This window comes from Etheostoma spectabile, chromosome 7, assembly GCF_008692095.1.
Source record: "Etheostoma spectabile isolate EspeVRDwgs_2016 chromosome 7, UIUC_Espe_1.0, whole genome shotgun sequence".
In the NCBI taxonomy this organism is placed as follows: domain Eukaryota; kingdom Metazoa; phylum Chordata; class Actinopteri; order Perciformes; family Percidae; genus Etheostoma; species Etheostoma spectabile.
Genome location: NC_045739.1, coordinates 5,781,782 through 5,808,074, shown reverse-complemented (window position 1 = coordinate 5,808,074; position 26,293 = coordinate 5,781,782). Strand labels below are relative to the sequence as shown.

Below are 26,293 nucleotides of genomic sequence, written 5' to 3'. Positions count from 1 at the left end.
AATTCAGAATATTAACAAAGAGACATTGCTGTATTTTTATTTTATAGTTTTTATTCTTGCCACGTGTCAAAATGACACACGTTCACCCCTCTGAGTCTAAAAAACACATTATGGTTTGGCGAGGATCTAGCGCCTTTGTAAGAAAGTCACGCATGCCATTTGAGAGCACCTCCTGTGTAACACCAGTGTCAAGCCAATATTACTATAACATACACGTCGTCCTTGTTGAGCAGTGATCAGAGTTGCATCCACTCAACAAAGAAGAAACACTGTAATTGAATATTATTGCAGCAGATATAGAAAAAAAGAGTCAAGAGGACTCTGACACTGAGTGGCCAAGGTTGAGATTGCGCAAAGTGATACTGCAGTCATTTTGTTTTCGCAGCCGACAATTAAGAAATGCAATTATTATTATTATTCCAAGTTTAGCAAGACAGATCCATGAAAGAGAACTGCAGTTTGAAATAAAATATGGACATGTAATTATTACGGTATCTTTTCGGAGTCAATCTCAACTTGAGCAGTCTGTGCCCTTGCTGATGTTACACATTAATTGATGCAAACAATTTGGACATGTATCTGTGGGCTCATGGGAAGCAGCTTGATCTCTGTCAATTAGATCTTCCCAGGGTCTTCTTTGAGGGTGACTGTTCTGTTGAAGACGAGCTGCAGTGAAAGAAAGATTACAGTCACACTTTATTACAAAAATGTTTTTTAAACCCCAGTAGATATAATAATAATTTCTCCAATAAACTAAAATGTTGTGAAAACTTTTATCATTAAGCAGTTGTAACAGAAACACAACCGTTTCAAAAGTTGTTCAAGGTTACTGTACCTTGTCTGCAGTGCTGTTGGGATCCAGGGAGAAGTAGCCGACTCTCTCAAACTGGAATTTGTCAAAAACCTTTGCTCCCTTTACTGAGGTGTCCACTAAGGCACTGCTGATCACATGCAGGGAATTCTAAATGACAAAAAAAGGAAACACATTAAGCAATCACTACGCCTGTTGAAAAATCTCAGTTGATTTAATCAGGCCTTCTGCCACAGGAGTGCAGAGGTGCTTACAGGATTGATGTCACTCAGGAAGCCATTGGGCACTTCAGACGGATCCTCTGGATGTTTGTGCAGGAATCTACGAAGACAGTGAGACGTTTTGGTTAAGTGAGTTTTCCACATGGAATATCGATTGTGAATGACAGAGCGTGTTTTTTTGTGACTTACAGTCTTTCATAAAGGCGAACTTCACACACCAATGGCTGGCTGACCCAGTGGATAAAGGCCTTTGGTTTCTCTGCGGTCTCAGAATTGCAACAGCTCACCTCCAGCTCAACCACTTTCCCCTGAGTGTCCTGAGAAACAAAGGAGATTTCAGCAGGACGTGGACCAGGAAGTCAAAGAAATCCACCAAGGGAAGCAAAAACTGCGTATGTAGAGTGTATGATACCAAGATTGCACGTTTAGTTGCAACATTAGTTGGACTGCAAAAAAAACAAGCTGTTATTTGAATAGTGCTTTTACCCAAAGCGATTCAAAATCACGCGCGCAACCACACACACAACACACACACACACACCACACACACACACACACACACACAACACACACACACACACACACACACACCACACACACACACACACACACACACACACACACACACACACAACACACACACACACACAACACACACACACACACACACACACCTGGTGTCTTACCTTGATGACCTTCTGGACAGAGATGACATACCCAGCGTGCCTCAGACCTACAGGCTGTTCCGGGGTCAAACGCTTGTAACCCTTTTCCAATACCTGCAGAAGGAGAGGAGTCCATCATTATCCTCTGTCTGCAATGCTAACATTGCACAAAGAAAGTATGCTACTTATACTGTGAGGGTATTTTGTTTTTCTCTCTGACCTCTCTGAAGTCACTCTGTTCAATGTAGATTGTATGTGTAAATGGGACGGTGTGGCTGCCCTTGGCCTCGTTGGCAGGAAAGTCTGGCACTCGTACTTCTGCCTGAGACAGAAGAGCACGAAAGCAGGAATATTCAGCACCGGTGATTTTAAATGTAATGCAAAAGACAGAATATAGAGGGTATTACAAGTCCTCAGGGAGCACACGCATGTGTTATGTCTGTGTATGTAAGTCACGCACAAACCTTTGAGTTCTCAGGGAGGTTAGTTATGGTGACTTTAAGTGGTTCCAACACAGCCATGGCTCTGGGTGCCGTGTCGTTCAGCACGTCCCTCGCACACGATTCCAGAAGGTGGGGCTCTGTCGTCGTCTGGGAAACTGTGACTCCGACCTGCCAACAGATGCAACATATCATTACAGCCCCGTCATCCTGCGTTTAATTACTACTTCCTCCACCAAACCACTCATCCTTCCGTTTATTCTGCATACCCGAGCACAGAAGTTGTTAATTGCCTCTGCTGGGAAACCTCTTCTCCTCAGAGCAGTCAGAGTGAAGAGTCGGGGATCGTCCCAGTCCCTGGAATTAGAAAAAGATACCTTCTACAGTTACCAAACGGATTCTATGCAGCAGGAAGACAGCTGTTGTGATTAAAATACTACGCACCAAATCCCAGTGAGAAGCATTTATTGTTTGAATTCACTCACAATGTTTGACTTATCTATCTGTTGCAAAACATCTGTGTTGTTTTTACAAGTGGTTATATCTTTTAATACACGTAAGCCCTGTTTAGACATGGAGTTCATAACATTGCTATTAAATTGGTTTGGACATATACAGGAAGAGCCACGTGCTTGTGCGGTAGAATTCAAACAATCTCTAGTTATAATATAGTTAGTAGGCCCTTTTGTATTTCCTATTTTCAGTAGTTGGTATATATAGAAATTGTGTACATAAACTGCTGCAAAATGGAATGATTTAAGGGCAATGTCTACTCACCATATTATATGGATTATTTTATTTCAGTTATCCTAGAAGCCCTGACATTTACATTAAACAGTTGCATATCTGAAAGGGGCTTTAGTGTAAAAGTAAATATAGAACAGGGTATTATGTAGGTGGAGATGCACAGACCCAACTTTCTCTATACTGACAGCTCTCTTTTCCCAAATTTAAAATCTGTATTCCACACTGCGTGGAACTCACTGTGATCATTTGTACATAGGGTAACATAAGACCAGGGTTCCAGGCACACGTTTTATAATGACACTGACAAATGTTGGACGGTCACTTTTGGCTGATACCTATTCCGCTTAATAAGTATCAGTATAGCAAAGTACAGAATAGTAGTAGGGCAAATCCTCATCCTTCTAACAATGTCATATAAAAAGTTAAAATAATTATTTAACAGACTGGAAACAAATGGCTATTTTACCTGACAACTCCAGTCTCTACCAGTCTGATGATTTTCCTCTTTGACACAACAGTGTAGGTGAGGTTCAAGCGGCCATATTCCCACTGAACTGGGCAGTACACATCCAGAGCGTTACACAGCCAGTAATATGATGAACGCCTGTCACAAACCAAAAAGGACGGTGAATGTAACATTGCATATGTGTTTCGAGCTAAATCACCAAAGAATTTATGAGTACCTGGCCTGAAACTCTTTGGTACAGAGGGAGTGTGTGATATTTTCAATGGAGTCACACAGACAGTGGGTGTAGTCGTAAGTGGGGTAGATGCACCTGCAGAGAAAGAGAAGACACACGTGTTAAATCAAAACACAGCTCGTCTTAGTTCGAAAAGTACAGCAGTTTGTGTTCTCATACCATTCATCTCCTGTCCGATGGTGTGGCGTGTATTTGATTCGGTATGCCACGGGGTCCATCTTCCCGTCCTCCATGACCATCTTCATCCTGAGCGTAGCCTCTCCCTCAGCAAACAGCCCCTTCTTCATCCTCTCAAACAACACCAGCGACTCCTCAATGGGTCGGTCTCTCCAGGGGGATGGAGGAACGTTATGGCCCTTCAGTTCCTCCCCTTTCTGGTGGCACACGTACGCGTGACCCCTGAAGGCAGACAAAGAAAAGAATCCGACATCATCTACTGGCTTGTGCACATTGATCAACATGTACACAGGGTTTGGACACCCACCTGCGAATTAAATCCACAGCGAGGTCGTAGAGTTGCTGAAAGTTGTCGGATGCATGCGTGACAGCATGAGGTTCGTAGCCTGGGGAATACCGGAATATTGATAAGAAACGTAAATGATTGTAGAGTGTACCTGAAGCTTTCGTCGGACCACAAAAGGCATCAATCAACAGAGTCAAGCTCACCAAGCCACTCCACCATGTCCTTGATCCCAGTGAAGTATTTCTCCTCCTCTTTCTCTGGATTGGTGTCATCATACCTCAAGAAACAAATTCCATTGTTTGCCTACAAGAAGAGACGAGGCTTAAAGAAAACTGATACATTAAACTGCTTATGTGACAGAGGAGAGAAAGACACGTACCTTTGCATAACCAAAATTAAAGTTGATAGCTTTGGCGTGTCCAATGTGAAGGATACCGTTGGGCTCAGGAGGAAAACGAGTACGTATCTAAAAGGAATTTTGTAAATAAAAACGACAAAAATCAATAGACTCCATCATTTTCAAATTATCCAACAGTAACACATATGAAGTTAGTACCTGTCCACCAATGATCTCCATGTGCTTTTTAAGCAAGTCCATTGTTTTTGGTGTGACCACATAGCCCTCAGTTTTATAGTTCTCTCCTGTATGATGGAAAGATCAACATGCTTAGTAAGTACATCCTTGAAAATTGCTCTAAATATAGGGTGAAAAAAAAAAAAAAAGAGTTGTCAAGCAGAAATGCAACTGATTGCTCAGGGGGTTCCTTCTTACCTGGTTTATGGAACTTCAGTGCTTCTCCTCTGAGCTGCTCCATGAGTGACTTTCCCTCCCCAGTCATTGCCTCGCCTAAACAACCCACAGCCACAGTTAGAACCAAACAAGCAACCTACCTGTCACTTCAACCTGCCGTCTACTACGTCTGCCACTTACCATTCACTGCCACCTCCTCTTTCTTTGCCTTTACCTCATTCTCTGCGACTTTAGCTTTCTGGGGCTGCAAAACAACTGGACATTAACCACAGATGAAACCAAAAGATTAAGTGCAGTGGTTAAAGGAATAGTTAGACATTTTGGAACATAAAAAAAGATTATTCGCTTTCTTGCAGAGAGTTAAATGAGAAGGTCAATAACACGGTCATATTTGCATGATTAATGTGAAGAGAGAACCAGCAGCCAGTTAGCTTAGCTTAGCATAAAGACTAGGGAAGCAAGGGGAAACAGCCTTGCTCTGGCCAAACAGGGAAGGTGATGTGTCGGACCATTTCTTGGCTGGGCACAGGAAGAAAACGAATAAGAATATTTTCCAAAACGTCAAACTAATTCCTTTAAATAATGTGCCGTGCGTTACCTTAGGTTTCTTTTCCAGGTCAGCCTCGGTCTTGGGTCCTAAGAGGTGTAGGACCTTTAAGACCAAAGTCAGAGTTATTTGCAGTACACAGTGAGCATAACCGACCAACCTCAAATGCAAACATACAATAACAATGACACACACACACACACACACACTACTTCTAACGATATTCTCTATTTCAAAACACACCTGCATGTCCACCTCATTTTTGACGACCTTTCCATCAGCCCATTTAAGGGCCGAGCGTGCCTCTCCTGAAACGGACACAAAAGCTCAGTGAGACATTCTGTCTGTCTGTTAAGCTGTAATGGTTTCAAACATATTTTACTACACATCCTCATACCCATCAGCAGTCCCATGTTGAAGTGGTACCTCTCCTTTAACAGCTGTTCCTTGTGCTTCTTGATCACCGATTCCACCTGCACAACATTCCACTGTCACTGAACGCACCAGTAAAGCTGGTAAGAAAGACACACTTCTGGCCAATGTAAGCTCATGTACTTACTCCATCCTCAATTTGCTCCGGTGTTATGACCACGCCCACTCCGCATGCTTCTTCAAACTCCCTCTGGTTGATGGGGTCCTGAGGATGACTCTTCACAAAGTCAAGTGCAGCTGCAAAAAAAAGAGAGGGAAGAGACATTGATGGAGCAGGAAGGCCCAGAAGTCTCGTTCGAGATGAAATGCGTCTCGCCTGTAAAGTGGATGAGAGCAAGCGTAGCAGCCGGGGGTGGGGACAAAAAGGCGCGGTCAAGTTTACAGCCGCATCCAGGAGCCTTCAGGCTGAACAGGAAGTCACAGAAACACCTGCACCGATTCCGATTTATTAAAATGTTATCAGACCGATTTACCAGCTTGTACACAGACGCCCGTTGTTTTTATTATGACAGAGGCTGATGTTTTTTTTGTTGTTTTTTTTTTATCATTTTGGGGCTTTTCCACCTTTAATTTTTGACAGGACAGCTAGGTGAGAAAGGGGAGAGAGATGGAGAAGACATGCAGGAAATCGTCACAGCTCGGATTTGAACCTGAACCTCTGCGTTGAGGCATAAACCTCAAAGTACACGTGCGCCTGCTCTACCACTGAACCAACCCAGCCACAATCTGTCACTGATGTTAATAAAACAACAGACTGTAGATGACCCGAAATCTGAATGGATTTAGTCTCTCTGACTTCTAAACCTCACAATCAGCCACACGTTACATATGTTCTGTACAGAAGGAACCTTTAAATCAAGCAAATAGAAATTAAAATCCCTCCAATTCAAGAACAATAAAGTTTATATAAAATGTCATCATGTTGATGACATCTTGACCTCGTGAGGTTATCGTTGCCCATGTGTGCATAACGTCAGAGCAAGTCGAGATCAAGTTGGACACAAATCTAACCGGCATGCATTGGGCAGCGATCGCCGGTGAACGATTCTGGGCAGAGCTGGCTCATCTAGAACAATCCTATTTTCTCCAGTCCTTCATGTCTAGAAACCTATCTCCTTCATTTAGACAGTTTATATAGTCAAGTCTAGCACTCATCCATTCTGTTTTCTCCTGTGCTATTTATGCTTTGGGGTCCTGATATTTTATACGGCACATTTTATATTCGTTAAATGTATTGTACCCCAGGCTTTGTTGGCACGCTGCCAAATTGAATTGCATATCACGTTAAAATAATGATTTAAACCTTGTGTCCTGCATGAATTTGGGTATTCAAGATTCTATTTTGTGTGTGGGCAGTGGTGGGTGAATACATGCCATGGACTTATTAAAATGGTTTTCTTGTGTCAGGGAACAGTCTGGGAAATGACCTGAAAGATTCATGTTAAAATATGTCATGTTTACATTTTGGTTATGATCTAGGGAAATAAGTGCAATAGCGTGTCTTTTTTTACAATTCATATTGTGTATTTAGTGTGTATTATTTAATGCTGCTCATCTAATTGCCTTTCTTTTCTTTTTTTATAAAGTCGATTCTAAGAGATATGCACAATTATTCCAATGTATCTGTACTGTCCTGTAAAATGTCAATACATGTCATGAACTGAACTTGATCAGTCAGCTTGCAAGATGTCAAAGATGTCAGAACTTACCTGCCAGCTGTAGCTCTGTGGTGAGTTTGCACTGAACTATGCAGTCTGAAAGGAAAGCCAGGCGGTTGGTGTCTTTAAGGCGAGATGCCATACTGTACAGCAACGTGCCCATGGCTTTGTCTACTCCTGATGCCCCACGGACTCGCTGGGCCTTTTGAAAGCAACGAGAAAAGACTGTAGTGAATCGTTTTGTCCTTTAAAATGTGTGTATGTCAATAGCTAATGATCTGTGTTACAGTCAGACAGGGAAGTGTTACTATTGTCATTATCTTGACCGTGGGCCGATTGTCTGCCTTTGGAATGTGAAAATCAAAGTAAAGTGGCCGAGCCTGTCACTACTCAAAAGTTATGTGAAACGTATCCAAAAGGAAGGTAACGTTACCTCTGACCATATACTTAGAGCTAATTTAAAGTAAAGAAGAAATAAGGGTGGATACAAGTGAGTTTTAAAAATAAAGTGAATGTCAGTCACATTTTCACAGCTGTCCCTCCAGGAACTTGAGCCTCCCCGTTGGGTCGTACCCGTTATTTTAATACATTCATGGTCGTACCTGAACAATTGCGTCCTTCAAGGCACAACTCAGCGCTTCATTTTTCAGCGTTTCTTTCGCTTTCTGCTCACTGAGCCCAATGGAAGTGAAAAGTGCAACCGTATCTGCCATTTTTCCACCGATCGGAACCACTCAGACACACCACCGCCACACACAAGTTTCCTTTTCGCAGAGAGAGCGAAGAGGGTACAACTTCCTGTACACCTCAAAGAAAAAAAAAAAAAAGAGTACAATAATATTAGCCAATAGAAAACCGCGGGCACGAATAACATTGACCAATCGTGAATGAGCTTGATTGAAGTTACCGCCCACTAAGAGCGAGCGAGCCAATCATCAGTTGTGTTGACATCAGCGCGGGAGGGGCTACCGGAACCTTAGAAATGTTGCATCAGTTTGACAGTACAGTGATTTGGAATAAATATTAACATGAAGCTAGGTCTATAACCACGTATTATTTGTAAAAAATAACATTTCGAATTACAAATATCTAAACTTTTTACTTTTTCTTTTCAAATATAGCAGCGTCGCATCACAGTGTAAGGTCTTTGTTGTCCATCATTATTATCGCAACGCTAGCTAAAACAACTCCGTGAACGTTTATTTACACTGGCTGTAAACATGAACTCATAGCATGAACTGTACTTAGACTTTGTAGCTTACCGTTTACATTTAAGTGTAGGGTTTGTTTTACGCTGCAAAATCTACTCTACTCACACTAAAATGAGTTTTATAAGGTCGGGACACTGTTGTCGTTCAGTGTAACGTTACGCTTGTTTTAACCTCTGAACAGTCAGCAGAGTAACTGTTAGCATCAAAACAGGTAAGTTATGGCCAAACATGCGGTACTGACATCGGGGTCAAAAATGTGGAGATCTCTGGCTTGTGCAAAATCGGAGCTGAGTCTTGATCTTACTCTTGCATGTGGACAATCTTTCCGGTAGGTTGGTCTAGCTCAGATGTAACGTTAGTCAGCTGGGGGGTTGCTGTACATAACTAATACAGTTTTTAAGGCGTGTGTGTCTTAACGCATTTCAACCCGCAGATGGAGAGAAACCGCAGAAGGCCACTGGACCGGAGTGATGGGAGGACGAGTTTGGACTTTGACTCAAACAGGTGACATTCTTTGGTACCACGTTTACAAAAACCATGAAAAAAACAGGCAGGTGGTTGGAAGTGACAGGAAGAGGAGGGCTGGTGTGTCTCTACAAATGGAAAACAAGTCAGAGAATAGGTTCAAAGGAGCTTTGAAGAAGGAAGAGGAGGAGCAGGTGGCCTCCTCGGTGCAGGACACTGAGGAGGAAGAAGAGATGCTGAGAGACTACTTCCAGCTGAATGTGAAGCTGCTGGATCTGTACAATGAATGGGGGGTAGCAGACCCTCACTTTAAGCGCATTGCAGACATCTTCACAGGTCAGTGTGTGTGCATGCATGCTACCACTTAAGTAGTGACTAAGCCAATATTCATTCTATGAAATATGTCTTAAATATATGTTTGGTCTCTCCCCAGGAGTGCGAATGCTGCGCCAGGACCCCACTGAATGCCTGTTTTCCTTCATTTGCACCTCCAACAACCACATCTCTCGTATCCAGGGCATGGTGGAGAGACTGTGTCAGGCTCTGGGCACCCCACTGTGCCAGCTGGATGAAACCTCCTACTACAACTTTCCTTCCCTGTCTGCGCTTGCAGGTACTATATTCTTTCTCTGGCAAATTAAGTCTTCAGCACTCACAAATAAGCATATAAATGCAAAGCAAAGCCTAAGGCTGAAACGCGTCCTTTTCCCTGTCCCGCTGCGCTTTATTAAAAGCATTTTGTACTTATTTGTGAGTAGGGCTGGGCAATATGGAAAAAATCCAATTTAACAATATTTTTGACCAAATAACAATTGATACAGCAACAATATTGTAGTTTTGACTATTGGTGCTTTCACAAAATATTTACACAATGAGATTTTTGATAAATAATCATTAGTAATGTGGATAAAATCACTAAGTGGGCAAATAATAGAACAGTTACAACAGCCTGGTAAGTTCCAGAAAATTACATAACTTTACTCTGATGCAGCCTTTAAAACTAGGAAAAGGCACTACTTGTGCCATATTACGATATTACAATATCCGAAACCTAAGACAATATCTAGTCTCATGTCACAATATCGATATAATATTGATACATTGTCCAGCTCTATGTAGAGCTGAGCGATATGAAGAAAAACAGATATCATGATATTTTTGACCAAATACATCAATGTCGATATTGCGGCGATATCCTAGAGTTTACTAATTGGTGCTTTTTTATAAATAATTATTAGTAATGTGGATATAATGAGTGGAGCTAAGTGGGTACAGGCAAAAAATAAAACAGGTAGAACAGTCAATCAATTTACTGTGATGCAGCCTTTAAAACCAGGAAAAGAAAACACTTGTGTCATATTACAATATTCAACATTTAGGACCATATCTAGTCTCCTATATCTATATAATATGTCTATATGTATTGCCTAGCCCTACTTCAGGGTTTACAACTGCATCAGGTCTCTTCGGTCCTCAATGCTATTATCCCCCTCCACTTCTGCTATAGTGTAATGATTCAATAGTAGAAAATACAACCACAAGGCCTTGATTTTTATTCTGGCCAATGCAACAATATTATCATGTTGCAGAATAGAAATAAATGTCCTCACAACCATTGCCTATCATTGCAAATCCACATTTAACATGGGTCTGACTACTATCCAGCCTAAGTTATATGAAAGTAAGATAAGATCAGTGCTTTGGTTGATGGCTGAGTGGTACATAAATCTCACTGCAGGTTCTATGACAAACATGTTATTATTCTGTGTCTTTGTGTTGTGTTTATTTCTTCCTTCAAGTGCCTACATTTCCCATGCTGAGAGTCATGTTCACTAGCCATTGTCATCATAATTGTGTTGTCTTTCTACATTCCCCTTGACAGACAACAGTGTAGAAGCGTGTCTCAGGGATCTCGGTTTTGGATACAGGGCTCGGTTCCTTCAGCAGAGCGCAAAGCAGATTTTGGACACCCATGGGCTCCAGTGGCTTGAAGGTCTACGCAGTGTCCCATATCTAATGGCCCGTGATGCTCTGTGTACTCTCCCTGGTGTAGGCACCAAGGTAGAGTAGGAAAACAACCCGTTAGCTTCTTATATTTTCCTGACGTTGTTACAGTAACATGTAATCAAGGCTATGTGTCCCGCTGTAGGTGGCAGACTGTGTATGCCTGATGTCCCTGGATAAGGCAGAGGCCGTACCCATAGACACACATGTGTGGCAGATTGCTAAACGTGACTACAACTATGCTTCTGGCAACGGTCAAAAGAGCATCACAGCCAAACTTCACCGAGATATTGGTTAGTTTTCACCCACCTATCAGTTGTATGTTCGTTCTGATTGTAAATTGTAAAATAGTGGTTCTATTTAATCCTAAACCCAATCCAATGTCCAATGTGATATTGTTTCACAGGGGATTTTTTCAGAAAACTGTGGGGTCCTTACGCTGGTTGGGCACAGTCGGTAAGTGTTACCAGTCAATGTCACTCTGTGAGTTTCTGTCATGTCTCTTCCAGTCTGTCTGCTGTAACCACTGTGTGGTCTTTATCTGTTTTAGGTGTTGTTCTGTGCTGATCTCAAGAAGTTCCAAAAGCTGAAAGAAATGCACCATCTGAAACGGCCGAAGAAAGAGGAAAATGATGAAGAAGAACTGAGGGTGGCATGCAAGAAAACCAAAATTAAGACAGAAGAAACTGGAACTGTGAAGAACATGAAAAGCAAGTCGGCACATCACAAGAAAGCAAAGACTTCTGAATGAGAGAGGTATATAAGGTAAACAAGCTTCTTACATCAGGACTCACATCAGATCACAATACCACATTTTTTCACTCACTTTGGCTCGCTTCATTTTAAAAAACCTATTGGAATGAAATAATAAACAGCATTTTTGTCATGGTATGAAACTATTTCTTGTAAGAAGGGTCTTTAGGTTTTCCTTTACTTGCTTTTATGTTGTTTACTGTGACCTCTTCTATGTTTACTTTCCTATGAGTCCACTATGCCAGTACAAATACAGCACAATGGTTGCCTTTGTTTTTGTTTTTACAATAAAGACAAAATATATTATGTGCTGTTTTGTGTATGGTATGTATTTTAAAAGAAGTTCTCATTCCGGATAAATGTTGCCAGAAGAGACCCCTAGGTGGCAGTATGCATTGAAAGATATTGCTTTGCAAGACAATATCTCAAAGTGGGAAATTTGCTTTAGGGTCTTTTCATACAGTATATATATATATATATATATATATATATATATATATATATATGAGAACAACAAATTTCACCTATTTCCCTGGGTGAATACTTTCTGCCAAGCCCCCTGGTTCCTGTTACACCATGCGCACCAACACGTCATGGCATCTGTATGCATGTCTGAAAAGGTCATATGACACCAAAATGGTGTGTTGTGTTTCTTATGTGCATTCCCTGCATCAAAATAGTGTGTCTGTTGGATCATAAAAAGCTGTTTGGTTGGGTGTCAATCTATAAGCATTAGATGTCAGCTGGTCTTTTTATAGCAGGGATTGCAGTTATCTGCCGTCAGTGCTTGGGGCTTGTGTGACGGTCTCTTGTGAAAACACGAGCATGTCTCTAGGGGCGTTTGACCTATTACTATCCCTGTGCAATGACCGAGCAAAATGTGAGTTTGTTTATAAATAAATGTAGAGAAATCATTCTAAAATGTGGCATCTGTGTACAGCCACATCCTTTCTTACCCTTAGTTTAAAAAGCTTATTTTTTGGCATGTTGGCTTAAGTTAGCAGGTGCGTCATGCATGTAGTTGCATCTGTGTGTGGCTGACTGTGCATGTCTTACATCCATAGACAACGTTTATTTGTGGAAGTGTGTGCAGCCATGCGTGTTAATATGTCAGCTTTCATCCCCACTCTCATTTGAGCCGGACAGAAGCCAGGGCCCAGCTTCAGGGCAGAGTCACAGTGAAGAAGAAAAGTAAAAATAGAGTTGAGATAAGGAAATGTATTTTTTATTTTTTTTTAAAGGTAGGGAGAGGTGAAAGTGTGCTTGAGGTGGAATCTTAAAGTAAAAGCTATGTGTGCACGCAAGTTGACACACAAAGACTCAAACAACACAACAGTGGCCTGCACATTATGTAAGAGATGGGCCTCAGCTTGTGTCATCGCCTCTGAAGTTATTCAGTTGAAAGGACATCTCTTGTCGTGTCTACTTGATCTGAGAGGGCTTCATTACTTCCTGCTAGCACTAGGGGGCACCACTTTTGGAGTGTGTGTCAAAATCAAGGGGTCTTGGGCTGGATGATATGACTAAAATCTCTATACCCTATGTACTAGACATATTTACACAAACACACATAAACATTGAAAGTGGGGATATATACTGTATATATATTATACTAGTTATTAAAGTAGTTTGTTATTTCTAACTAATCCAGCTAATTAAATACCTGACAAATCATCACCCTGATACAGAAATGATGTAAAATCGAGAGAGAGAGAGAGAGAGAGAGAGAGAGACTACCTTTACAAAGTTCATAATGTTCATTTCTTTGTTTATATTTTTTGAAATGTGTAGTTAAATGCTTATTATTGACGTTAAAGGTGGCGTACTAGAGTCGACTACATGACATTGAGAGATAATTTTTATTTTTAAGTACATTAGGGGGCAGAACATTAGAAACCCGGTTAATGCAGCTCAGTAGAACACCACCACTAACCTCAATACTAAAACCTAACATTGATCCAACTGTTATAAAAAATAAAGCAGACATTATGGCAGAACAGTTGTATTGAATTGCATAAGATTGTGAGATTTAAAAGTATGCAGAATATAGGAATATACAGTATGTTGAATTGGATACTAATAATAATAATAATTCATAATAATAAAACATATTTTTTTACGGTGAATTAACGTTGCCATTTATGTTAAAGCTAACCATATCTTTCAAAGGGATACATTTTTGAAAAATGTTATTGATATTATTTTTTGATTGGTATTAACAATTTATTAAATAGGAATTTGATCTTGTTTTTAATACCCAGGCTCTGTGATGTGACCCCAAAAATTGGTCTCTCGGCACATCCACTTCAAAACGATGGACGTTATTATTCCTGAATAGTAACAGTATTATATAACAGTATCTGATCCAATACCTAAGATGGATCAAATGTAAAGAGCATTTGTGTTGATTTACCTTAGATGTGGTGAAACCCAATGCTGCTGGAGGCAGCCTTCAGGGGAGCCTGAGGGATGGGGGAAGGCAGTCCCCTCATTGAAGTCTGTCTTTGAGGCCCAGAGTTGGGAAGATTATTCTTTGGTGTCTAGACAACCATAGGTTGAAGGGAAAGCCACAGAGAGAAAGTCTGAGAGCACAGAGCTGGCAGAGGTATTTTAGATCTTAAGCTTTTCTGCCTCATATGTGTGCGGGTGGACGTTAGCATATGAAGGTCTTGGCTGCTCTTAATGAAAGAGGCTTATTTTGTGAGAAAAATTAATATTTTTTACCATCTGATTGGATCCCCACTTTGCTGGCTATGATTAACGTGCACTGCCTTATAGATTGGGAGGAAGAAACAGTTCCGTCTGCTCCGGAGTTAAATTTCAGAGCCCCTGCTAGGATCAATTCAAACGACTAGATGGAATGTATTCACTACATTCCTGGACAAAGATGGTATAGAAACACTATCCACCGTATATATGGGTGAGGGCGAGCGTGATTCCCATGTGTGGTTTTGGTGTATGTCAGTGCAGCTAACTCGTTCCTTTTAAAGAATTTAATTTAGCAAAATTTAAATACTGCTGTCTTCACGCTTTATTTAAAGCCGGCTAAAAATCCCCCATGTATCAAGAGCTGTCAGTCAACAGAAATATACCGTTGACCTGCTTTGATTTAAGATACGTGGGACATCAATCAGTCAACCGTTATTAATATAGCACCTTCCAAACATTAAAAATAAAACATTTCAATGATTTCTTTGAAATTGAGGAAACATATGATCAAATTTACAGTTCTTGAAAAATCTGATGAAAGATTGATGTTTACACTTGAGGAGGACCACACCTGGTGAAGCTTCTCTGTGTCATAATGTGCAGTCACACACACCATACAATGCTCAACAAAACTGTCTGTTTGAGTACTTGTCTTAAGACTTTCTTAGAAAACTGGTGAAAACTCGGGCAGGAGGACAAAGTCGCCTCATGTCGGGGCATTCATTTTTATAGAAAGGGCTAATTTTATTTAATAAAGCAACATGGGATCACCAAAGTGAGCAAATATTTCACTATCTCTTGTGCAGTGCTCGGACACGGCTGAGCTCCCCCTTAATTTAAGCAATGAGTAGAAGGCACCTGTGCACGAGAGAAGACTCATCTGGTTCTTTTTTATAAAGTTTTTTATGAACCCATCCGGTATAGTAATCTTATTAACATAACTGGATAACAATCAAATCATAAACCGTCACACACACACACATTCAATGGCTTGCTTATGATCTAAATTCCATGACATCTGTTGTAATAACTTACATCCATTCCCTATTCTGCTCTATTTTGGCTTGATCATTTATCCCCTACCTATAGATTGTTAGTCATAATCCATGTGCAATAATGTGATTACCATAAGGTGAAGTGTCCCTGCTCCTCCTGTCGCAACCCTTCACTGTCTCTCCTGCTTGCTCAGTAGTCATGTAATGGCATTAGGACAATCCTCTGAGCGGCACAGGTTATTTTAGGATTGTGCAGTGAAGACAATCTAATGTGAGTGACAAATGAGAAATAATGATACAGAGTGAGATGGTTGCTGATGATATGAGAGTTACAGGCCTAGTTACTGCATTTGTGCTCAGTCGGTCCAGAAGCTGCAGTCTCAACAGTATGTCTAAACTAGAGTGTTGTGTTTGTGTAAGACAGAGAGACAATCAGATGGGGGGGTGAAGGAGAGGGGGCACCGAGCCAAGGTGCCGTGCCGCATCTGAAAACAGTATCATCCTGGCTCTGGCAGGCCTGCTCCCCCTCTAAACACTCTGGTTGGAGGGCAGGCGAGGCGAGGGAGGTAGAGTTACATGCACAGCTCTGTTCCCAGCTCATTGTCCTCCCTGCTGCTGCACCACCCTTCCAGAAATGTCAGGTGCCTCCTCACCTGTCTCGTCCACATGACACTCCTTTCACACCACCCAAACACTTTAACAACCCATTTAAGAGCTTGTTAAAAAAAAAGAAAAAAAAAAAAAAAGAACCTGGATGGATCCACTGCATGCTACGTGATGATGTCAATGCCAGTGTCGTCATATTTCCACTGGGAACTGGCTGAGCATGCTGCTTTCTAAATGAAGGGTGCTCAGTCTGAAAGTGCGTGCCGGACTGCCGTTGTGTAACGGACGTGCCAGTCGGTAGGTTGGTAGGCAATCGTGTTTATCCGCTTGTGAGGGGGAAAAAAACGAAAGGGAGGGAGCGTTCGGAGGGGGCGTTCATCTAGCTACTCACTAGCTCATGGGCAGAGAGCTGGCAGTGGTACAAGGCTGCCGAGCCTCTCTGTATGTCGATATAGAGGACTGTTTTACTGCTTTCAGTTGTACCCAGCGGCTAATTAGCGGAGGAGCTGGACTAACGCTACACGTTTCTTTTGGCTAACTCGGTATGTCCTATAGTCCTCATATTCTGCCGCAGAGGACGCCATCGGAAAGGAGCCGCACAGAACCTGCAGGTATGTCTGTCGGTAACGAATGGACTTGTAAGAAGGTAACAGCTGTGGAGTGGCTGCTATGCGGCGATACTTGGCGCAGTGATCCACGCGTGATGTTGAGCTCTTGCCGCGGTAGTAGTGGTCTGTTCGGGTTTACTTTAACACACGTCTTACGTTCACATTTTAGCTACCTGTACCGTTGGACTTACTTTGTGAGCATTGTTGAGAGCTTACGTCCCCGTCGCGAGGACTGCAGGATAAAGCTAGAGTTTGGGTGAATTTGGTCAGTTTGAAGCCATCACGGTGGCTGCTGCCTGCCGGTAGGACCGTAACGTCGCCTACGCAGTAACGCCGTTACTGCTCTTCGTGACCAACGATGAACAACGTCAGCGAGGGATTGCTCATAATTTCTTGAGCAAAAAAAACCTCCCTTGACCTTTGCAGTAGCAAAGTTTACACAAACAAACACGTTATAGCTAACGTGTATCAAACTTACTAACTTACTAAGGATAGCTTAACGTTACTTAAGCTAATTATAAATTGGCTACCTACGATTATTATCTACGTATTTCAGTGTGTAACGTAGGCTATAGCATATACGTTACAAGGACCCTTTTTAAACGGACACTACTCAATTATTTATTAATTTAGTCGTACTTTACGTAAAAAGTAGGTAGTTTGATGCAGTTCTTTCAACCCATCACTAGTTAGCTTCTAACTTCAAGCTTATCCTGTTTCATTAATTTGCATGTCAAACCTCGCTAACTAAATGCCCGAATATCCCAGGGTATTGTGAAACCGGTCTTATAAATTTATAAGACCGGTTTCACAATACCCTGGGATATTCGGGCATGGTACCCCACCTGTTGCCGTTTCACCCATGGACCATGGGTGAAACGGCAACAGGTGGGGTATTATTTCGCCACTGCTGCAGGTGCGCAAAGTGTGTGTGTGTGTGTGTGTGTGTGTGTGTGTTTACGAGGGTTGTCCAACCTCAACATGTAGGCAGAGCTGTGGCACTTACAGTAAGGATCTGGATTCACCTGTTCCTCATCAGGGTTTGAAAGGATCCAGTGAAGGGGGGAGGCAGAGGGAGGCAACCGCGTCAATGCGACTCTCACAGAGAGCGCACAGGCACAGCTGCTTTACAGTGCTACTGGATGTAACGCAGAGCCCAACCATACGATTCCAGTTTTTTTTTTAAACAGCACACCCTGATTCACTGACAAGAGAAAAAAGGGCCCTATCCAATTGTTAAACAGCTCCAGAGAGATTCACTAGCTGCTTTGATTGAGTCTGTTTACAGAGAAGAGGGGTTTGAAAGAGTGTAACAGGACAGATGATGATCCATGCATCTGTATTGAGTAGCCTATGAATGGCTTACTTTAATGGTTTAAAAGTTATTAATCATCTTTATTTTTGAGCCAGATGCTTTTAAACTGGCAATGCAGTTATTCTTTTCTGTTAGCAGCAGACAATAATATATATATATATATATATATATATATATAGCATAAATCAAGAAGAGCATAAATAAAGGATAGACCTACACTAGACATGATCTGTTCCTTTGTACTTTATAGCACTTTTTGGCTGTTGGTATACAAAGTAGACTATGCATCATTAAATTTTATAAAATTGTAAATATGCACCAAAGACCTCTTATGTAAGTCTGTTTGCAAATTCAGTGATTAATTTGTCCCACAACACACCACTTAACACAGCAGTCATTTTATAGCATCCAGCTGTAACATAGTGAAAGTCTCTGGTTTAAATGGAGCTGTGGTAAACTCCCTGCAGGCAAGCTGTTTATGCCTGTAATCTCTTTTCCTGAAAGTGTTTTGTGGCTTGGCACGGTTTAGCAGCTGTTTCATTCAGTCACCAGACTTGCCATCTCTCAGGTTATGTTTCTGGGAGTGGGTGAGTGCTCATTTGAAGTTCTGAATAAACTCAATTCACAGTTATTTCCTGAATCTGTGTAGACAATGTACATTTATGAAAGTAAACTCTCTTTCCATGTTCACCTATCATGTGCCAATATATATTGGTAGCCTGTGTTTTGCTTTCTCAAATTATTAGAGGGCTGTATGCGTGTGCGGAGTCACGGTGCTCAAAGGGTGTGGAGTCACCCTTTAAGGCTCAACTTCAGCCTTTTGATCTGTGGCTCATGCGGAACATCAGTCAAAGATATTGCGGGGATCAGCACTTTTAAGTTGGACATCCACTTCAACTGAGGATCAAAAGCATCCGCAATTGGTTCTGGAGCCTCCTCTCTTCCTTTAGCATGACCCCACTGTGTGGTCGGTGGCTCCAATGCAGTTTTGACACTCCCTGAGGCAGTGGAGCACCACAAGAGAGGCATCTTTAACAGGGGTTGGTTTGTGTTAGGAGCTAAATGGACAGCCTTAGTCTAAGGCAGAGGTCTAGAAATTGGGTAACTGCCTGGAAAACGTCCTTGAGAATATATAATGCATGTAGAGCTTGTATATCTCCTCATATATAAATCAACTTCAATTAAAGAATAGAATTACTTTACATTAATGTGGTAGCTATATTTGAAATAAACAAGAGAAAATTGTGGGAGCTGTTTGCAATCCATATGTTATTTCAAGGTGTGGAATTTTTAACGGTCAAATCAGCTACCACCCCCACTACCCACATACCAACATAACCGCACATACTCCCTCTCCCATTTCCCCCCTCACTCTTTTTCTATCTCGTGCTCCCATACACACAAATTCACATACATACACTGCTTCACAGCCTCACCTTTCTCCCTCTACATAGCACAGTACAAACAAGTTACACATCCGTATGGGAAGGACTGGGGAGCGGTTGCAGTGTAGAGGTCCACAGTGGCACACAGCTCTTAGCTGGGTTATTCCAGTCTCTTTTTATTTCTGTCCATCTTTACTGTTGCTGTCACTGCAGAAGCCCTGCTACTGTACCTCTCTCCCCCCTTATAATGGATTCTTCCTATCATTTCATTTTTTTTAGAAAGATTTGCATCTTTTCCTATTCTCTCCTGCCTCACTCATGTTCTTCCATATCATCCATTAACAAGATCTTTTTCCCAGCTGAGGGCTTCTCTGGCCATGGGTGACTTTGACCGTGAAATCCTGATCATTAAAGAGCCACCTTGACATTGGATACTATGAGTCAACTCAGGTATTGGACACTCAGTCAAAGACATTGCCTTGTGATCTCATGCCTTGAAACACAGCACAAGCATGTGTCCACACATACCGGTATACTGATGGAGGCAATAGCTGCTTACGGCCATAGCAATGTCGGTCAGTTGGCCCACCACTTTGGTCCAGCATGAAATATCTTAACAATTACTGGATGGATTGCTTTTTTTTTTTTACAGACATGCGTGATCCTCAAATGATGAATATTACAGACCAGGGTGAATGCCTGGCTTTCTATCTAGGCAAGTTAAATTTCCTATCAACTATTTTTTATAAGATTTCATGTCCCTCTCAGGATGAATTGTAACAACGCTGCTGATCTCTGACTTTGCATAAAAGGCCATCAGCAGGTATAAATGTGTTTTGTCCAATACTTGCAAAACTAATAATATTCCCATCAGCCTCAGCTGATCCCAACATGCTAAACTAAACACGGTAAACATTACTTGCTAAATATCAGTTTGTAAGCATAGTCATTGTGGGCATGTTAGCATGCCAATGTTAGCATTTGGTTTAAAGCACCGCTGGCCGTGTTTAAATACAATCTCGCAGAGCTGCTGGCAAGACTGTAGTCCTGTTTCAATATGTGTTAATGTTGTTACCTGAGTTTTGTTAGCAAGACTAAGACAGTACTTATTTGGATACCTTTCTTTGAGGAATATGAACATGTTTTATTACAAAACCCTTTATTTCATATAAGAGATTAAACCACAGTTCTCAAATGTTGGTGTCTAAACACATGCAGCAGTACAAGATCTTTGTCTAAATGAATTACAGTCTAAAATTAGTGAAATTGTGATGTCCATCAGGAACTATCTAATTAGATAATAAGTTAACAAGATTACAAATCTGACCAGACATTCATTGTTATCTTTCAATACTTCAGTTCCTTCGGTCCACAAACAGACTTATGTTTGTCCCCGGAAATATTCACTCAAATGAATAGAAATGTTGCACTGCCAGGCTGTCTGGAATCTGGCAGAGAAGAGAGAGAGAGAACACTTGCAAGAAAGAGGGAGATTATCCAAAACTTCATTCCCTCTGCCTGGTTCCTTATGGAAAGTAAAGACATTAGCTGGTCATATTAATACATCAGTGTAGACATTACATCAGTACTGCAACGATTAACTGATTAGTAACAGCTGCTGTTGTACTGACTTATGTCATTGTATAACCAGCAGGTCTATACTGTGGGCAAGGAGTTTATAATAATCTTCAGATTGTTGCTGGCTACTATTGGATAATATGCATGGGCATTTCCTGCTCTGGATAAAGAACGTATTGTGCAGGAGAAAATGACGACATCTACACAACATGCACACCCCAGTGAAAATAAAATGCAAACCAATATGTCTTTCTGTCCCGAGGGTCTGAAAATGAAAAAAAAAGCATCTGCCTTACTCCTATTGACTGTCACAGAGGGACTAGTTGTTGTGTGTGCGTGTGCGTGTGCGTGTGCGTGTGTGTGGTGGACTGAGACTATGCAGAGTTCTAGTCAAGCCAAACACCAAACCAGCTGATTACACTGATCTGGTCTTTGTAGTGTTACATTAGAGTTGAAATCCAACAACACACATGGTTGTCTGTTCCTGGCCTGTAATTCAGTCTGCTTAGAGGAGCTGCCAATCAGCCTAACTTTACAAAATTTGTTTTACTTCAATGGAAACTTGTAGTCAAGTTGTGTAAATCCAGTCAAGAAAAATATGTTGGGGAACGACTGCTGTGTGTGTGGGTTTTTGGCCCACGTGTGCAGATGAGATTAATGTTGACAGTGTTTCAAATAAAGCAGCAGATAGTTTTTTTCCTCCAGCTAAAGTTAATTTGGCCAAATGTCTTTTGAGATGTATTATTCATCTCTTCCACCTAACTTAAAACACATACACATAGGATGACGCATGTTGGATCAAGATAGTAGTATGTTTACTAAAAGGGATTTCTCAATTGTTAGGTTGTTTATCTCTGGCTGCGGACCTGCCAGTTAACCTCAGAGGAAAGGTGAAGCAGGCTCAGTTTCTCCGCATGCCTTCCTTGACACACTGCCATATTTGCGCTTGGACCATAACAAACCTGTTAATCCCGAAAACATAGTTTCCTTGTGACTCTTCCTCTTTGCTTCACATATTCTGCTTCTTAGTTTCTGTCAGTTTATCAACCAGCTATTACTAAATATAAAGCCCTTACCACTTCTCTCAGTCTCTATTTTTTTCACAGATCCCATCAATCCTTGCCCCCTCCCTTCGCAGTACCCTCCACTGTCAGCTACATCACCGTGCCTCCTCCATCTTCTCCGCCCCTATCATCCTTGTTTTTTTCCCTCTTCCCTATCCTTTCTGTGATCATTCACTTTTCTTATCCGCATTCTAACCTCCACCTTATCTCCCTATCTGCAGGGCCCTCTTTCAACCCTCTCCTGCTGTAGGACTGTGTTGAAACCACTCCATTTTAAATGGGGGATTAAAGGAAAATAAAGAAAGGGGAAAAACAATCAGAAGTTGGATTGGCCAACAGCACACTAGACAGAGCAGAGGTGGCTGAGACAGGAAGGAAAATAAACAGACTACTGTGAGTGGGTGGAGATTGAGATATACTACCACTTATAATACTGTGCTCATTGCCAGTTTTCCTCTTCAGTTGCTTTTTTGTAGCAGAGACAAAACCCTGATTGACAAGCAAAAGCGAACTGAGATTGCACAAGTCTACATTTTCTCTCATACCTACAATATGCCCTGTGACTTCCCGCTTGATGCACACACACATACTTTTTCCATATACTCACCCAGATTACTCCCATTTTACATGAGTACAAACTGCACATGCCAACCGTGGTGTGCAGCTGCAGTATTTTATCAACCACACAGAACCACACACTGCAGCTGTGACCCTAGGTGAGTCATAAGCAGTAGAATGAATTCTCCCATAGGCACTGATTTCTATTTTCTGTGCTTTTCCTCCTAATGTTTCAGCTGAAGTTTCAGTATGATCCTTACTGCTCCCCCAGGTTATCTACCACTGTGAGTCATAGGCAGACTAGTTTGAACATGGGAGGTTTATGTAAGTCAGGGGCTGAAATAGTAAAAGAAAAAGGGTGGGTTTTTTTTGTCGAAGAAGTGCATTTTGAGTTGAGGGGATGCGGCTGGCAGCTGTTTTTGCTAGATGAGTCGCAGGATTGTGTAATCCTCAAGGGCCCGGGGGTCTCTCTGTGTCACTGGGCTCCCTGAGCGTCACCACTAGATACTACAGCTGTCAGCTCCTGGCATCCATGACTCAAACAGAACTAGCAGAAAAGGGGGGCAGAGTCCTGCTGTTTGGAACAAAACCACTGAAAGCTTTGGAGGACAAAGAAACTGATGTTTATCTAAAGAACGTGTTATGGCAGGGATAAAAAGTAAATGTGTCCATCTGCCACTAAATAAAACCATCTGTGACTCTCCCTTTTTTGGCTTAATAATTTTGATAGTGCAACTTGTTATATAACTTAGAGGTTGACTCTTGCCTTTGTCTGTGTCTGTGTCTGTGTGCATCGGCACATGTGCTATGTATTCTGAAATCATACACCTTACCACACCCTCTGTGTCCGTCGGTGTCTTGCTGCCAAAACCTTGAGGGAGTTTCATCAACCTGCCCTCTGAATCAGCACAGCAAGACAACAACATGCACTCCTCAAATTACCCATTATCACAAATTCTTACAGATTCACACTGTTTCATGAATGAAATTAGCCATGGACCATTGCTACTATTAAAGATGTTCCGATACTGATACCAGTCTCGGTATCGCCTCCGATACTGCCTATACTGCCAGTACCGGTATCGGGAAGTACTGGAGTTTATGCACCAATCCGATACCACATAATAAAACCATAAAGAAAATCTATGTTAAAGTAGTTTATTTATGTTCTTTTTCTGTTATAACTAACTATCAAAGTGGATAATAAAAGATAGTTCTGTGGCGTTCATGTTTGTGTTTGGTTATGTTTCATAAAGAGTTTAACGTGAGCCAGACCGACAACAAAGCTAGAAATCATACCACATCCCTACAGGGAGATATATATATATATATATATATATATACAGAGGTGGGTAGTAACGAGTTACATTTACTCCGTTACATTTACTTGAGTAAGTTTTTGAAAAAATGGTACTTCTAGGAGTAGTTTTAAATCACTATACTTTTACTTTTACTTGAGTAGATTAGTGAAGAAGAAACTGTACTCTTACTCCGCTACATCAGGCTACAAGGAGCTCGTTACTCGTTACTACGCTTCATTGTTTTTACCCCAGCGTACGTCTCATTTTAATGTTTTATTTTGACAGAGAGAGAGAGTCTTCCACTGAAGGCTCTACCACGTGACTGTGCTTAACCAATCACACGTCATTGTGCAGTCACGTGACCATACTCGTTTCAGCAGCGGGACAGGTTAGCTTTACAGTCGTAGCAAAGCAAAGACGTCATACTCAAACGTCGCCAAGGCAACGCAGACCCCCCCCCCCCCCCGCCTCATAGTGAAAGCATGGTTACCATAGACATATAATATACAGAAGTGGTATCGGGAAGCAAAAAATGGTATTGGACCATCTCTAGCTACTGTATAGACAAAATTCTGCAAAAGGTGAATTAGGTATCTTATTGTATCATGTTTTTTGTGCTTGTTTTATTTCATGAAATGTAAAAGTGACCTGTTTTTCTCTGTCAACAGCACCACAGTTTTAGGATGGTGTGACACATCGACAGACGGCCAGAGGAACCAGTGCTCACCAGTCAGAGGCAGACCATGGCTCCCATGCCTCTTCTTTTCCTGGGCTTCATCCTCTCCTTCCTCCATCCTTCAGATTCCCAGACCCTTATTGGCTCCTCTTCCTCATTCTCTCCTCTGGACTTTCTCTCACCACCTCAACCAACAAAGCACACTACTAGATTCTGGCCTTCTCTGCCTCCCAGAGGACGTAGTGATGTGCCAATCAGAGCTACAGTCCGGGATAAACTGACAACTACGAATGCAGTGCAACAGGGGCGAGAAATGTCCCGTCCTACCGCACAGTCCACTCCTATTATATCTGCCCTTTCTACGCAGAACCTCAGCAGCGGTCCAATTTTAACTCAACCAACAGCCTCCAGGCCAAGGACTGACACAGCTAGTTTAGCATCCAGCAGGACTGTAAAGGGAGAGGCTACTACAAAATCTCCACCTCTGCCCACTTTGCCCTCTGGTTCTGTTGCTGAGACTGCGGGTGATAAACCAGTGAGAGCAGGGAATCCAGAGGAGAAAGAGACAGAGGATGATGATTTGCCTGGATTGGGATCAGGTAGTATTCCAACAGTGATGAAGGAGGAATCACCTGTTCCTCAGTCAACAGTTGGTGATGAAAGGGCGCAGTATCAGCCACAGGCACAGACGGCGATATCTAAAGTAAAAACACCACCACCGGACAGTCAGACTGCAAAGCCTCACCTGTTTGTGCTCACACCAGCTGGTAGAATCTCTATGACTCCTCAAACCGAGACAAGAGCCACACCGTCCCCCGTGGTAACACAGGCGACACCTCAGACTGCAGTATTAACAGGTGAGAAATCAATTATATAATACATTGCTGTTGATGTCAAAATATATACACTATGTCATGTCACAAATGTTTCCATTCCACCATTCTTTAGGTGAACTGACAGAGAAAACTCCTTCCACTGTCAGAGACACTCCAAAGCAAGACTCTGCTGTGACATTACCCCAACCCACGTCTACCACCACTGGCTCTAACTATAAACAGTCAAAGACTGCAGAAGAACCTTTAAACACCAAGACAAAGCAAGTGACAACCACATCATCAACTAGTGTGCTTACTACTACACAGGAGGCTGTTAGAACCTCCTCCAAAACAACAAATCAATCCAACGGAACAGCACAACTAGGAAGAAATACAGCTAGTACAACTGTACAGTCATCAAGGCCAGGTAAGAAATGTGGGTCTTTTGCTCTGTAGTTAGTCTGGCTCAATGGATGTACATTGCTAGGATAAAGCCTGACATCCAGCGTGTCTCTCACATGCTGGATGTCTCTCCCCTTCCCCTACCTCCACTATGTATGTTGCAAGGGCACCATCACTGCATCCCGGGCTTAGTGGCGCCAGGGATGGTTGTAATTGTTTTAAAGAAATATAAACAAGCCAGAGTGTTCTTTTTCCGTATCTCAGAATAGATTAGTGGTGTGACTAGACTCTACTCCAGCACTGTCACAGCAATGTGGAGATAGGTCTGGCAATGCAAGACTACTCTGTTGACTAGTGTCCTTTATCCTTTGAAAATTTAAAATGGAATTATTTGTGCAGCTGGAACTTTTTT

The 26,293-nt window shown here is 41.8% G+C and overlaps 3 protein-coding genes and 1 long non-coding RNA gene across 5 annotated transcripts in view; 2 read left to right on the top strand and 2 right to left on the bottom strand.

Annotated features, from left to right (window-relative positions):
* Positions 1-21: 21 nt before the first annotated feature.
* On the bottom strand, positions 22-8,257 carry qars1 (glutaminyl-tRNA synthetase 1). The gene is made up of 23 exons (XM_032521297.1): positions 8,039-8,257; positions 7,488-7,638; positions 5,906-6,015; positions 5,744-5,819; positions 5,590-5,654; positions 5,398-5,451; positions 4,980-5,043; positions 4,821-4,895; positions 4,605-4,690; positions 4,428-4,514; positions 4,252-4,351; positions 4,070-4,148; positions 3,745-3,984; positions 3,568-3,660; positions 3,351-3,488; positions 2,407-2,494; positions 2,162-2,308; positions 1,918-2,019; positions 1,719-1,811; positions 1,222-1,349; positions 1,066-1,132; positions 836-961; positions 22-666 (listed from the first exon to the last, which is right to left on the bottom strand). The coding sequence occupies exons 1-23, from the start codon at positions 8,147-8,149 to the stop codon at positions 616-618; spliced, it is 2,331 nt and encodes a 776-aa protein (XP_032377188.1). The 5' UTR covers positions 8,150-8,257; the 3' UTR covers positions 22-615.
* A 161-nt stretch (positions 8,258-8,418) lies between these two features.
* Positions 8,419-12,177, top strand: ogg1 (8-oxoguanine DNA glycosylase). The gene is made up of 7 exons (XM_032520303.1): positions 8,419-8,975; positions 9,081-9,448; positions 9,546-9,725; positions 10,995-11,173; positions 11,262-11,409; positions 11,523-11,572; positions 11,667-12,177. Exons 1-7 carry the CDS (start codon positions 8,866-8,868, stop codon positions 11,865-11,867), a joined length of 1,236 nt encoding a protein of 411 aa, XP_032376194.1. The 5' UTR covers positions 8,419-8,865; the 3' UTR covers positions 11,868-12,177.
* The window catches only part of LOC116692208 (proline-rich transmembrane protein 3), a 21,051-nt gene continuing 6,444 nt past the window's right edge, over positions 11,687-26,293 (top strand). The window contains exons 1-3 of one of the 2 annotated variants that reach the window (XM_032520302.1): positions 11,687-11,881; positions 24,657-25,521; positions 25,613-25,906. In XM_032520302.1, the coding sequence (XP_032376193.1) occupies positions 24,732-25,521; positions 25,613-25,906 (1,084 nt within the window). In that variant the 5' untranslated portion in view covers positions 11,687-11,881; positions 24,657-24,731. Of the gene's footprint in view, positions 11,882-16,520; positions 16,791-24,656; positions 25,522-25,612; positions 25,907-26,293 lie in introns of those variants that run through there. The other variant, XM_032520301.1, reaches the window with a different exon arrangement.
* LOC116692213 (uncharacterized) lies at positions 14,283-17,311 on the bottom strand. The gene is made up of 3 exons (XR_004332661.1): positions 16,979-17,311; positions 15,705-15,839; positions 14,283-14,409 (listed from the first exon to the last, which is right to left on the bottom strand). It is a non-coding gene; the product is annotated as an uncharacterized LOC116692213 (long non-coding RNA).

Excerpts from the sequence above, each read along its gene's own strand:
- qars1 (XM_032521297.1), bottom strand. The coding sequence starts at position 8,149 with ATGGCAGATACGGTTGCACTTTTCACTTCCATTGGGCTCAGTGAGCAG. Across the intron at positions 4,896-4,979 it reads AGAGGAGGTGGCAGTGAATG|GCGAGGCAATGACTGGGGAG; the intron begins GTAAGTGGCAGA and ends TGGGTTGTTTAG. Across the intron at positions 4,149-4,251 it reads GGACATGGTGGAGTGGCTTG|GCTACGAACCTCATGCTGTC; the intron begins GTGAGCTTGACT and ends GGTATTCCCCAG.
- ogg1 (XM_032520303.1), top strand. The coding sequence starts at position 8,866 with ATGGCCAAACATGCGGTACTGACATCGGGGTCAAAAATGTGGAGATCT. Across the intron at positions 9,449-9,545 it reads CATTGCAGACATCTTCACAG|GAGTGCGAATGCTGCGCCAG; the intron begins GTCAGTGTGTGT and ends GTCTCTCCCCAG. Across the intron at positions 9,726-10,994 it reads TTCCCTGTCTGCGCTTGCAG|ACAACAGTGTAGAAGCGTGT; the intron begins GTACTATATTCT and ends TCCCCTTGACAG.